Source organism: Coregonus clupeaformis, chromosome 17, assembly GCF_020615455.1.
Source record: "Coregonus clupeaformis isolate EN_2021a chromosome 17, ASM2061545v1, whole genome shotgun sequence".
In the NCBI taxonomy this organism is placed as follows: domain Eukaryota; kingdom Metazoa; phylum Chordata; class Actinopteri; order Salmoniformes; family Salmonidae; genus Coregonus; species Coregonus clupeaformis.
The window spans coordinates 37,481,418-37,495,343 of NC_059208.1; the positions used below are offsets into that span (position 1 = coordinate 37,481,418).

General features: G+C 44.8%; 1 protein-coding gene across 2 annotated transcripts in view; it reads left to right on the forward strand.

The window, feature by feature from the left end:
- Nucleotides 1-13,926, forward strand: part of LOC121586339 (dolichyl-diphosphooligosaccharide--protein glycosyltransferase subunit STT3B) — an 82,431-nt gene that overhangs the window by 44,530 nt on the left and 23,975 nt on the right. For both annotated transcript variants that reach the window (XM_041902953.2, XM_041902952.2), the window contains exons 2-3: nucleotides 2,354-2,462; nucleotides 9,379-9,666. In XM_041902953.2, the coding sequence (XP_041758887.2) occupies nucleotides 2,354-2,462; nucleotides 9,379-9,666 (397 nt within the window). The remainder of the gene's footprint in view (nucleotides 1-2,353; nucleotides 2,463-9,378; nucleotides 9,667-13,926) is intronic.

Sequence of the window (13,926 nt, forward strand, 5' to 3'; positions counted from 1 at the left end):
TGAAATTTGATCGGGAGTTAACACGTAAGCCACATTTGTACATTTCCATGTTTCCGAGGCCAGACGTGATTTAAACGGTAGGGTTTTGTCGCTTGAAGCTCACCTGCTCTCTAGTTGATGGCGCAGTGATGTTCTGTCAGCCGAGACCGACTAGGCAATTATGCATTAAATTGCTAATGTGCTTGGCAGGCCACATTATCTGCCCCATCAAAGTGACAAGTGCAGGGATAAAACACTCTGCTCTGCTGTCCATGAGATCATTGGAAAATGTTTTTTTGTGAATATGGTGCGGCAGCGGGTGAAGTCTTTTTAAAGTGCTTTCCGTGGTTCTCTTTATTTCCGCCTCTGTGCTTTGACAGTTGACGAACAATAGCTTTCCTGTGTAGGGTATGAGTGGTTAGGTTGCGGCGGTAAGTACTCTCTGCTGGGCAGTTCTTATACCTGGCTGCATTTTACCCTTTCTGGTCTCTCTGTGCTCCAGAGTTAAAGAAAGAAACACTGGTTTTGCTGGCTCATGCTCAAACTTGTGAAAGTGTCGGGTCTCAGGTTATAAAATAATGTGATCTGACTGCTTGAGAAGCCACAGGGATAAACAGTCCTAGTTCCCTCTCTGTGGAAGAGCCAGCTTGTCAATGCTCATCACGTGCACTGCAATATAAGATGTGTGTGCATTGTCTGTGCTCAACAGTAGCTTGGTCTCCTCACTAGACATGTCAGTCAGTGAATAATGAATGAGCCGTAGCAAGAGCATGTGTCATATTCTACTTGGAAGTGAACTGTGACAGTAAGTATAGCACCAGCCCCTATAAGTATGAATAGTCCAAGTGTTTGTTTACATCCTTTTCTTCTTTCTTCCTCACTGGGTTTTGTCACTGTTCAAAGCCTATTTCCTCGATACCAGAAATCATTTCAGAAGTGCCAAAACGTTGAAAATCTCCTGTGTATGAACTGATAAAAAACAACGTAAGCCTAGAAAAGACCGTCATTGACCTAGAATTTGTCCCCCAAGCGCTTTATCAAAGGATTTTGGCCATCTCCTTTCCCCACCTGCAGATAAGAGTCCTTCAGGTGAGTTGTGTAGAAGGAAAAGCACCATGCAGTGATTTAATGAGCTTCTCCGCATGCCACCCATTTTGGGATGTGTGTGTGTGTGAGCTGCTTGTCTCCCAGCAGTGACAGTGTGCCGGCTGGCTCGAATCTCTTTCCTCCTGAATCATCTGCTATGGAGCCAAAGTATTAGGGTAGGATGCTGCTATTGTGCTTAGGGGTTGCCGACATTCCGGTGTCGGCGCTGTTTCTGCAGACAAGCGTGATCTGTCACAAGGATGGATGTCCTTATTTCAGAGCCACAGGTGCATCACATTGATTGCACAACAATGACTCATGAAGTGTATGATATTACTCTGGTTACATCAGCTGTCCCCTACATATAAACTGTATCTTTGTTTTTCACTTAATCTAAAACCACTGCCTCGCGCTGAGCCATATGAAGATTTGAAATATTAGCTTAACTCATAGCCTAGCATGGAATCTAAGCAAAGCAAGCAACCACATGTGAATTTGTATGCACAACGTTTACAGAGTGGCTTCGAGCAGACATTCCACAATCTTTAGAGAAAATTAAATGAAAGCATAATGTTTCAGAGCAGAGATGTCACGCAAACCATGCCAACTTTGTTCGGGTTGGAAGTTTGGGATGTCTCCGTATTGTCAGATAAAGTTGGGAATTGTCCTTCAAACTTGCACTAGCTCTAATCAAGGATGTCTTAACAGGCAGGCCTACGCTTATATGGGCATTCCATAGAGGAACCATAAACCCACATGGATTAATGAGGCAAGGAGATAAGCTGCCCATGAAATGTGCTTAATGGTTGCTTTTTCTCTGGCAGTTGTCTTCCTAGTGTCAGCTTTTTTTAGTGTTTGCGGCTTGATAGCAGTCCAAACCATTAAATATCTTCGGTTGCATTAATTTTGCTATTTTATTATTTATTGAAGACCTCTTTTTTCTTTTGTCACTTAAACCTGTGCTGGCTGGGATATTGTTAGAAGTGAGGCTTTGTGAGAGTGCAGAATTATGAATGTGTTTGAACTTGCAGTTGATTGGAGAGTTATTGGCATCAATACAAAAGCTTGCATGCTGAAGGGAAGCCTACTCTCTCAAATTATACAAAGCATGTGCAGCCACACTGGCTGCCTTTTGTAGAATCTGGAAATAATAAGGCTATTCTTTGCAAATAATATTTGTTTGCACATTCAACAATATCTTAATGAGATATTTGTATTAGCTACCTGCTTTGTGTGCCACTTATTTTTGTCTTGTACCAACAAAGCCATGTTCTCCATCTCCCCACAGGTTCAACTACAGGTCGACACATCACCTGACCACAAATGGGTTTTACGAGTTCCTCAACTGGTTCGACGAGAGGTCGTGGTACCCCTTGGGAAGGATCGTGGGGGGCACAGTAAGTTTAACACATACTCTGCTGTGATCAATCTTAAATCATCCCAATTAAAAACGAGCCTGTTGGATGAAGACATATTACATATAAATAAATATAGGCCTAGACTCCCTGTGTGGTTGTAGTGGGTGGGGGGTTAGCTGAGGAAGCACCATGGACCGTACCGTTTCATAAGCCTCCCCCAGTGCTCTTCGGTCTTAGTCACGCTCCGGCAGCAACCAGTGAGCTGTTAACTTGGCGGATTCCCCATGACTGCCACGGTCCCCATGACTGTTTACCAACAAGAACAGATGTTTGGAAATCACAACCTTTTTCACTGTGAGTTACTACCTGCTGATTCTGCAGGATTTATCTCCCATGCTTCTCCTAACTCGGCGGAGCCTCATATTTTTAGGCCGCCCTGTAAAAACTGTGCACTGAAGCGCTGTGAATAAAATACGACCCTGCTCTTCCTCACAGCTCCCGGCATGTCTCTCTGTACTGTAATCACAGTAGCTGATGGGGTGACGATTTTCGCCAGCCTTGGTAGTGCAAACCTTCGAAATTGCTCCCTCTGTTACCTCCATCACTTGCTCCACCTAGGTTGGCAGCTGAAGTTTCTCTTTGCTCCCTGCTGTGTACAATGTATTTACTTCAGGGTGGTGGGAGACAAGCACCGAGCATTTAAGACAGCCAGACATGTCAGTACTCAGTACCATTGTCAGTCGTTTTAGCAGCAGCAGATATTGCCGCTATAGAATATAGACTAGTAGCAATGGCAGGTGTTGCTGTTTAGCAGCAATGGATTCAGTCATTCTGCACAAGGGATCCGAACATCCTCACCTGCGGATAACAAGTCTATATGTGTAGGCAGTGGACCATACTGATGCTCAGCGTGCCAGGTTACCGGTGAGAGTGCAGCAGGGTTTAGACCGCAGGTGGGTCTGACGCTGGGTACACAGAATGCAAATAAATGCAAACTGATGGTAGATCCAGGTTCAATACCTCTGGGAGATAACTTTTTGCTGCATGTCAGCTCTGTTTTCCCTCTCCCCCACAACATGATTACACTATGAAGATGAGAAGTGCTTCCCTCAGCTGTCCTGATAGTACTTACACGCAGGCTACGTGGTATGAAGGGCCTTTGAATTTTTTCAGGCAGCCTTAATGGTGCACAAACCTGTATCGCTAATGGAATGTTACAAATCACCTGTTCAGAAAACAGTGCTTCTATGAAGTCCTTTTCAGAAATCACACTAGTTGTAAAAGCAAATTAACTCATACTCTTTGTCTCTGGCAGTCAACAGAGTATAGGGAATGTACAGTGCCTTGCAAAAGTATTCATCCCCCTTGGCGTTTTTCCTATTTTGTTGCATTACAACCTGTAATTTAAATGGATTTTTATTTGGATTTCATGTAATGGACATACACAAAATAGTCCAAATTGGTGAAGTGAAATGAAAAAAATAACTTGTTAAAAAAAAATATATAAAAAAATAACGTGAAAGTGGTGCGTGCATATGTATTCACCCCCTTTGCTATGAAGCCCCTAAATAAGATCTGGTGCAACCAATTACCTTCAAGTCACATAATTCGTTAAATAAGTCCACCTGTGTGCAATCTAAGTGTCACATGATCTGTCACATGATCTCAGTGTGTATATATACACACCTGTTCTGAAAGGCCCCAGAGTCTGCAACACCACTAAGCAAGGGGCACCACCAAGCAAGCGGCACCATGAAGACCAAGGAGCTCTCCAAACAGGTCAGGGACAAAGTTGTGGAGAAGTACAGATCAGGGTTGGGTTATAAAAAATATCTGAAACTTTGAACATCCCACGGAGCACCATTAAATCCATTATAAAAAAATGGAAAGAATATGGCACCACAACAAACCTGCCAAGAGAGGGCTGCCCACCAAAACTCATGGACAAGGCAAGGAGTCCATTAATCAGAGAGGCAACAAAGAGACCAAAGATAACCCTGAAGAAGCTGCAAAGCTCCACAGCGGAGATTGGAGTATCTGTCCATAGGACCACTTTAAGCCGTACTAAAGCTGGGCTTTACGGAAGAGTGGCCAGAAAAAAGCAATAAAAATAAATAAATAAGCAAACACATTTGGTGTTCGCCAAAAGGCATGTGGGAGACTCCCCAAACATATGGAAGAAGGTATTCTGGTCAGATTAGACAAAAATTGAGCTTTTTGGCCATCAAGGAAAACGCTATGTCTGGCGCAAACCCAACACCTCTCATCACCCCGAGAACACCATCCCCACAGTGAAGCATGGTGGTGGCAGCATCATGCTGTGGGGATGTTTTTCATCGGCAGGGACTGGGAAACTGGTCAGAATTGAAGGAATGATGGATGGCGCTAAATACAGGGAAATTCTTGAGGGGAAACCTGTTTCAGTCTTCCAGCGATTTGAGACTGGGACGGAGGTTCACCTTCCAGCAGGACAATGACCCAAAGCATACTGCTAAAGCAACACTTGAGTGGTTTAAGGGGAAACATTAAAATGTCTTGGAATGGCCTAGTCAAAGCCCAGACCTCAATCCAGTTGAGAATCTGTGGTATGACTTAAAGATTGCTGTACATCAGCGGAACCCATCCAACTTGAAGGAGCTGGAGCAGTTTTGCCTTGAAGAATGGGCAAAAATCCCAGTGGTTAGATGTGCCAAGACATACCCCAAGAGACTTGCAGCTGTAATTGCTGCAAAAGGTGGCTCTACAAAGTATTTACTTTGGGGGGGGGGTGAATAGTTATGCACGCTCAAGTTTTCAGTTTCTTTGTCTTATTTCTTGTTTGTTTCACAATAAAAAGTATTTTGCATCTTCAAAGTGGTAGGCATGTTGTATAAATCAAATGATACAAATCCCCCCAAAATCAATTTTAATTCCAGGTTGTAAGGCAACAAAATAGGAAAAATGTCAAGGGGGTGAATACTTTCGCAAGCCACTGTAGTCCTACACAATGCATGACTAGGGCTGTTGCGGTGGCCGTATTATAATTCCACGTGACCGATGAGTCTCCTCTTAGGCACTCTGGACATGCATTGGTAGTACCCAACTCGCTAACGACCGTCAAGTCGCTAATGGCCTGGTACTCAGCGCTCTATTATTCCTCTAACCACTCTGACATCAATGCAAATGCAACACTTATCTAAACAGTGTCACGCTTTTAAAACTCCCCTCACTGTGATAGATCAATTTGAGGCGGCACACAATTGGCTCAGCGTCATCTGGGTTAGGGGAGGGTTTGGCCGGCTGGGATGTCCTTGTCCCATTGCGCTCTAGCGACTCCTTGTGGCGGCCGGACGCATGTACGTTGGCTTCGGTCGCCAGCTGTACGGTGCTTCCTCCGACACATTGGTGCGGCTGGCTTCCGGGTTAAGCGAGCAGTGTGTCAAGAAGCAGTGCAGCTTGGCGGGGTTGTGTTTCGGAGGACGCATGGCTCTCGACCTTCGCCTCTCCGAGTCAGCACAGGAGTTGCAGCGATGGGACAAGACTGTAACTACCAATTGGGGAGAAAAAAGGGTAAAAAGTACAAGAAATACATAAAAAATAAAACATCCATATGCATATTAGAGCTAATGCATAGGCCTATATATGAGCCCAAGCCCGAATAAAAACACCAGAATCAAAATAGTGATTGTGTCGTTATACAATACATAGCGTAATAGCCTACTGCATATTACACATGGCAGAAAAACATTAAAAGAAAAAATATCGATTTAAGTTAAATCGTAATCGCCTTTGAGTGTGGACTGTATTATTATGCATTATGGCTGGACTGGTTACCTTATGCTATGCTCCGAACTGTCAATCCTTGAGTCTGGGAGAGAACGTATAGGCAGAGGCGATGCTGTTGGTTCATTAATTGTGCAGGGTGGCTTATTGTGTTAGCCTATATAGTGAATTTGATTTTGACTAGCCTAGTAATAGGGATTAAAAAATATATATTCATAATTAATAGGCTGACACATTACCTTTTAGCTGCAGAATCTCACCACCGTGCATTTCTGAATGCTCCTCAGTGGTTGACGCGTGGAGTGAAATGTGTTCTTATAAGCCCAGACATTTCTATATGCAATCCTGAGTGAAAGCAGAGTTTTTATGGTTGCCGCTAAAAAGAGGATGATCCCAGTTGCTACTATATTTATTTCTCAGCTGCTAACATTAAGCACGTGCTCCGCTATAAAACGGCCTACCCGGCATAATTGAAAAACGAACCTTGGGAAAGCGCATACGGATAACGTGTTTTTGCCCCTGTTCCTGCACATTTGACAATGGGACATTTTTAAATCTAAACTCATTTTACATATTAGTAAAGACTAGATTAAATTGAAAATAGTCTGATGGGTGAAAACATGATCACTTGATGAGAACAACGTGTGGAGTCTGAGGCAAGGAACAGAGCTCAAGCTTTGTTTGTGACTTTTTCAAATCATCAATAGCCAGCCTATAGTGGCATCATGCAGCCCATATGTTTTGATTTCTAAGACATTATAAGGTTTGTATCATTCACAACTATGCCAAATCTAGCGTATAGGACCTGTTTCAAATGATCACTTTATAGCCACTTCATATGCACACTCTCTTCGGAATGGGAAAAATATCTGTTCCATTATATTCAGCTAAGTTCAATTATATTTGTCTTCCTATAAAATCATATCATATAAAATAATGGCACGGGACTTATGAGCATACACTGAGTGTACCAAACATTTCCATGACAGACTGACCAGGTGAATCCATGTGAAAGCTATTATCCCTTATTGAGGTCACCTGTTAAATCCACTTCAGTCAGTGTAGCTGAACGGGAGCAGACAGGTTCAAGGATTTTTAAGCCTTGAGACATGGATTGTGTGTGTGTGCCATTCAGAGGGTGAATGGACAAGACAAAAGATTCAAGTGCCTTTGAACGGGGTATGGTAGTGGGTGCCAGGCACACTGGTTTGAGTGTGTCAAGAACTGGAACGCTGCTGGGTTTTTCACGCTCAACAGTTTCCCGTATGTATCAAGAATGGTCCACCACCCAAAGGACATCCAGCCAATTTGACACAAATGTGGGAAGCATTGGAGTCAACATGGGTCAGCATCCCTTTGGAACGCTTTCGACACCTTGTAGAGTCCATGCCCGACAAATTGAGGCTGTTCTGAGGGCAAAAGGTGTGCAACTTAATATTAGGAAGGTGGTCCTAATGTTTTGTACACTCAGTGTATGTTGTCTGCTAAATTAACTACCCTATAACCTATGGCATGCCGCATAGCGAGATAACATATAGTAGGCCGACTCATGTACTGTTCTTCTTAAATACATTTTCTTCATATCATGTTTCATTGGACCTGCCTAAAATAATGGATTTATTGTGATGGTACATATTAAATGAATTTATTAGACTTTCTTAAATATAGATGTTGCAAAGGCCCGCATCAGCGGCTTGTATGCGTGGAGGCCTGGAGATGCTAAACGTGTTTATGTTAATTAACGGTCAATTACCTTGAGACCGGTAGTCATTTGCATGACAACCGGCTGACAAAATTTCATGACCGCCACAGCGCTATGCATGACAAATCCCTAAAGGAATGACTGAGTTACAGTACTAATGATTGGATCATGTAGTACCTGTTGAAGTGCAGCTTGACTGTATCAAATGTAATCCATTCCAATGCGGATTGTGAAGTATACCCAAGGGTTGCCTGACTTTCTCAGGCATTCCAGAACTCCTTTAACACCTGAACGGTGTGTCACACTGCTTTTTCTTCAGAGTGGTATTCCCCAAAACCCTTTCTTGCTAGTCTGCATACATTTTAGCACCTCTCCCGTCTCCAAACAGGGACCTAAGCAGTGTGCCGCACCCCACCACCACCTCTGCATCCCTCCCTCTTTTCCCCACCCTGCCATCCGCGCTCCTTCTCTCCCCTCTCTTAATTCAAACTGCTGCAGATGAGTCTGACAGTCCTCATTAATTGTGTATGATAACACAAGATGGGTCACACTGCTTGTAGACGGACGAGCAGATATCAGTTAATGTGACAGTGTCAGATCCCTGGTCTTTTCTCTCCAACTCTTAAGGGGGACATCCGCCAGCCGCTCCCTCTCCAGAGCCATAGATAAGATTTGAGGGCTGAATAAATGTGACACTCTTTAACAATAGGGCTCTGTCAAGCCAATAAACCACCCTTTGTTACTGTAAAGAAAAGGACCAGGCACATTTTTAAGCTGACCGGCCAAAATTCTAAGCAATATGGGGGAAATGCAGACTACAGAGAGCCGAGAATCTGTTGTTCTGGGGGCAACTAAACAGTGATTATTTCAGCAGTTGCTAGGCTCTAGCTCAATCCTCAGGACAGGGCGACTGGGTTGGATGATTTGGGAGAGAGGTGCAATAAGACCCTGGTTGATAGGGAAGCACTGCAGGCAGAGACTAGCCAAAGTGCCCTGGACTCGTCTATGCCTGGCATTGCATACCTCGGGGCATCACTCACACTGAAACATAGCCCCCCACCTGAATTCAGAAACATTTCACACAAGCCTAATTAGGACTGGTGTCGTGCATTATAGACAGAGAGCCTTAAGGTTTGGTTGTTTGAGGCCTCAGCCTTGAATTGGGCAATTAGTCAGTATTTCGGTGGAGAAAATCACCTTACCTGTGTTTCCTTAAATGTAAATCCAGAGCAGATTCAATTAACTTGACTCACTCTTGTGGTATGTCAAGCAAGTGGACACAGCAAGCCAACACTTACTTGATGTATCACTCTCCTGCCTGACCTGTGGAGTTCCAACTAACTGCTCAATGGATGTTACAGTACATTAAGGTTCATTAAAAGGCATTTAGCATTTTATATCCAGGATAAGACAGGTATCCCATCCATTTGCATGAAGGTGCCATAAATGTTCCCATTCCACTCCCTCTATTTTGTCACTTTCTCTCTCCAGGTATATCCAGGTTTGATGGTCACCGCAGGTCTTATCCACTACGTGCTGAACCTGCTGCACTTGACAGTGCATATCAGGGACGTCTGCGTCTTCCTGGCTCCCGTCTTCAGCGGCCTGACTTCCATCTCCACCTTCCTGCTGACGCGGGAGCTGTGGAACCAGGGGGCGGGGCTTCTGGCTGCCTGTTTTATCGCTATTGTGCCCGGGTACATCTCCCGCTCGGTGGCTGGCTCCTTTGACAACGAGGGCATCGCCATCTTCGCCCTGCAGTTCACTTACTACCTATGGGTAAGCCTGCCTCTTCCCGTCAGAACTTTATCTTTTTTTGATCCTTTAGTTGATGTTTTAACACTACATTTAGGGGCGGTTTCCCAGACACAGATTAAGCCTAGTCCTGGACAAAAAACATGCTCAATGGAGAATCTCTATCAAAATTGCTTTTTAGTCCAGGACTAGACTAAATCTTTGTCCCGGAAACCAGCCATTGATGCTTTAACACTCGTAAGTACCAGTTGGATGTTCTTTTTCAGTGTGTTTTCCGATCGTATACTCATGCCCCATTGATGTGAAGGGTGGGACATGTTCTATTTGAAGAGATTTGCAGTCCTTAATGTTCTAATATCTACAGTGCATTCGGAAAGTATTCAGACCCCTTGACTTTTTCCACATTTTGTTATGTTACATCCTTATTCTAAAATTGATTAAATTGTTTTTTCCCCCCTCATCAATCTACACACAATACCCCATAATGACAAAGCAAAAACTAGTTTTTTCTTGGGTATGACCCTACAAGCTTGGCAATACCTGTATTTGGGGAGCTTCTCCCATTCTTCTCTGCAGATCCCCTCAAGCTCTGTCCGGTTGGATGGGGAGCGTCGCTGCACAGCTATTTTCAGGTCTCTCCAGAGAAGTTAGATCGGGTTCAAGTCCGGGCTCTGGCTGGGCCACTCAAGGACATTCAGACACTTGTCCCGAAACCACTCCTGCGTTGTCTTGGCTGTGTGCTTAGGGTCGTTGTCCTGTTGGAAGGTGAACCTTCGCCCCAGACTGAGGTCCTGAGCGCTCTGGACCAGGTTTTCATCAAGGATCTCTTTGTACATTGCTTCGTCATCTTTCCCTCAATCCTGACTAGTCTCCCAGTCCCTGCCGCTGAAAAATATCCCCACAGCATGATGCTGCCACCACCATGCTTCACCGTAGGGATGGTGCCAGGTTTCCTCCTCCAGACGTGACACTTGGTAGCAGGAAACACCAGTGACTCAGTCAATAAAAAATTGGTCAGATGAAGCAGATGCTAAGCTACAGGACTGTTTTGCTATCACAGACTGGAATATGTTCCGGGATTCTTCCGATGACATTGAGGAGTACACCACATCAGTCACTGGCTTCATCAAGTTCATCGATGACGTCGTCCCCACAGTTACTGTACGTACATACCCCAACCAGAAGCAATGGATTACAGGCAACATCCGCACTGAGCTAAAGGGAGCTGGACTCTAAACCGGACGCTTATAAGAAATCCTGCGATGCCCTCTGACAAACCATCAAACAGGCAAAGCATCAATACAGGATTAAGATCGAATCGTACTATACCGGCTCCGATGCTCATTGGATGTGGCAGGGCTCGCAAACTATTACAGACTACAAAGGGAAGCACAACCGCGGGCTGCCCAGTGACACGAGCCTACCAGAATAGCTAAATTACTTCTATGCTCGCTTCGAGGCAAGTAACACTGAAACATGCATGAGAGCATCAGCTGTTCCGGACGACTGTGTGATCACGCTCTCCGTAGCCGATGTGAGTAAGACCTTTTAAACAGGTCAACATTCACAAAGCCGATTGGCCAAAGGGATTACCAGGACGTGTACTCCGAGCATGCGCTGACCAACTGGCAAGTGTCTTCACTGACATTTTCAACCTCTCCCTGTCTGAGTCTGTAATACCAACATGTTTCAAGCAGACCACTATAGTCCCTGTGCCCAAGAACACTAATGTAACCTGCCTAAATGACTACCGACCCATAGCACTCACGTCTGTAGCCATGAAGTGCTTTGAAAGGCTGGTCATGGCTCACATCAACACCATTATCCCAGAAACCCTAGACCCACTCGAATTTGCATACCGCCCCAACAGATCCACAGATTATGCAATCTCTATTGCGCTCCACACTGCCCTTTCACACCTGGATAAAAGGAACACCTGTGTGAGAATGCTATTCATTGACTACAGCTCAGCGTTCAACACCATAGTGCCCTCAAAGCTCATCACTAAGCTAAGGACCCTGGGACTAAACACCTCCCTCTACAACTGGTTCCTGGACTTCCTGACGGGCCGCCCCCCAGGTGGTAAGGGTAGGTAACAACACATCCGCCACGCTGATCTTCAACACGGGGGCCCCTCAGGGGTGTGTGCTCAGTCCCCTCCTGTTCACTCATGACTGCATGGCCAGGCACGACTCCAACACCATCATTAAGTTTGCCGATGACACAACGGTGGTAGGCCTGATCACCGACAACGACGAGACAGCCTATAGGGAGGTCAGAGTCCTGGCCGTGTGGTGCCAGGACAACAACCTCTCCCTCAACGTGATCAAGACAAAGGAGATGATTGTGGACTACAGGAAAAAGAAGAGGACCGAGCATGCCCCCATTGTCATCGATGGGGCTGTAGTGGAGCAGGTTGAGAGCTTCAAGTTCCTTGGTGTCCACATCACCAACAAACTAATGCGGTCCAAGCACACAAAGACAGTCGTGAAGAGGGCACGACAAAACCTATTCCCCCTAAGGAGACTAAAAAGATTTGGCATGGGTCAACAGATCCTCAAAAGGTTCTACAGCTGCACCATCAAGAGCATCCTGACTGGTTGCGTCACTGCCTGGTATGGCAACTGCTCGGCTTCCGACCGCAAGGCACTACAGAGGGTAGTGCGTACGGCCCAGTACATCACTGGGGCCAAGCTTCCTGCCATCCAGGACCTCTATACCAGGCGGTGTCAGAGGAATGCCCTAGAAATGGTCAAAGATTCCAGCCACCCTAGTCATAGACTGTTCTCTCTGCTACCGCACAGCAAGCGGTACCGGAGTGCCAAGTCTAGGTCCAAGTGGCTTCTAAACAGCTTCTACCCCCAAGCCATAAGACTCCTGAACATCTAATCAAATGGCTACCGAAACTATTTGCATTGCCCCCCCCACCCCCCTTACGCTGCTGCTACTCTGTTTATTATCTATGCATAGTCACTTTAATAACTTTACCTACATGTACATATTACCTCCATTACCTCGACTAACCGGTGCCCCCACACATTGACTCGGCACCGATACCCCCTGTATATAGCCTCGCTGTTGTTATTTTACTGCTGCTCTTTAATTATTTGTTATTGTTATTGTTCTTTTTTTTTTTTGATATTCTTTCTTAATAGTGCATTGTTGGTTAAGGGCTTGTAAGTAAGTATTTCACTGTAAGGTCTACACTTGTTGTATTCGGCGCATGTGACAAATAAAATGTGATTTGGTGTTCAGGCCAAATAGTTAAATCTTGGTTTCATCAGACCAGAGAATCTTGTTTCTCATGGTCTGAAAGTCCTTTAGGTGCCTTTTGGCAAACTCCAAGTGAGCTGTCATGTGCCTTTTACTGAGGAGTGGCTTCTGTCTGGTGACTATACCATAAAGGCCTGATTTGATAGTGATGCAGAGATGGTTGTCCTTCTAGATGGTTCTCCCATCTCCACAGAGGAACTCTGGAGCTCTGTCAGTGACCATTGGGTTCTTGGTTACCTCCCTGACCAAGGCCCTTCTCCCATAATTGCTCAGTTTTGTCGGGCGGCCAGCTCTAGGAAGAGTCTTGGTGGTTCCAAACTTCTTACATTTAAGAATGATGGAGGCCACTGTGTTCTTGGGGACCTTCAATGTGGCAGACATTTTTTGGTACCCTTCCCTAGATCTGTGCCTCGGCACAATCCTGCCTCGGAGCTCTACAGACAGGATTCCTTTGACCTCATGGCTTGGTTTTTGCTCTGACATGCACTGTCAACTGTGGGACTTTATATAGAACTGTGTGTGCCTTTCCAAATCATGTCCAATGAATTGAGTTTACCGCAGGTGGACTCCAATCAAGTTGTAGAAACATCTCAAGGATGATCAATGGAAACAGGATGCACCTGAGCTCAATTTCGAGTCTCATAGCAAAGGGTCTGAATACTTATGTAAATAAGTTATTTCTGTTTTTTATTTTAAATAAATCTGCAAACATTCCTAAAAACCTGTTTTTGCTTTGTCATTATGGGATATTGTGTGTAGATTGAGAAAAAATAATTTAATCAATTTTAGAATAAGGCTGTAACGTAACATTTTTAGTAAAAAGTCAACGGGTCTGAATACTTTCCAAATGCACTGTAATGCTCTAATAGCTGCTTTGGTGTGGTTAAATTATTGATAGACTGACTTAAATCATGATAACCTTCACTCAGTCTGCTGACTGTTTGGGACACAGTTTGCTGCTTTGTGTAGGTTTCAGTCACTGCTGGTGACCTTTAAAAATCGAGTAATCGA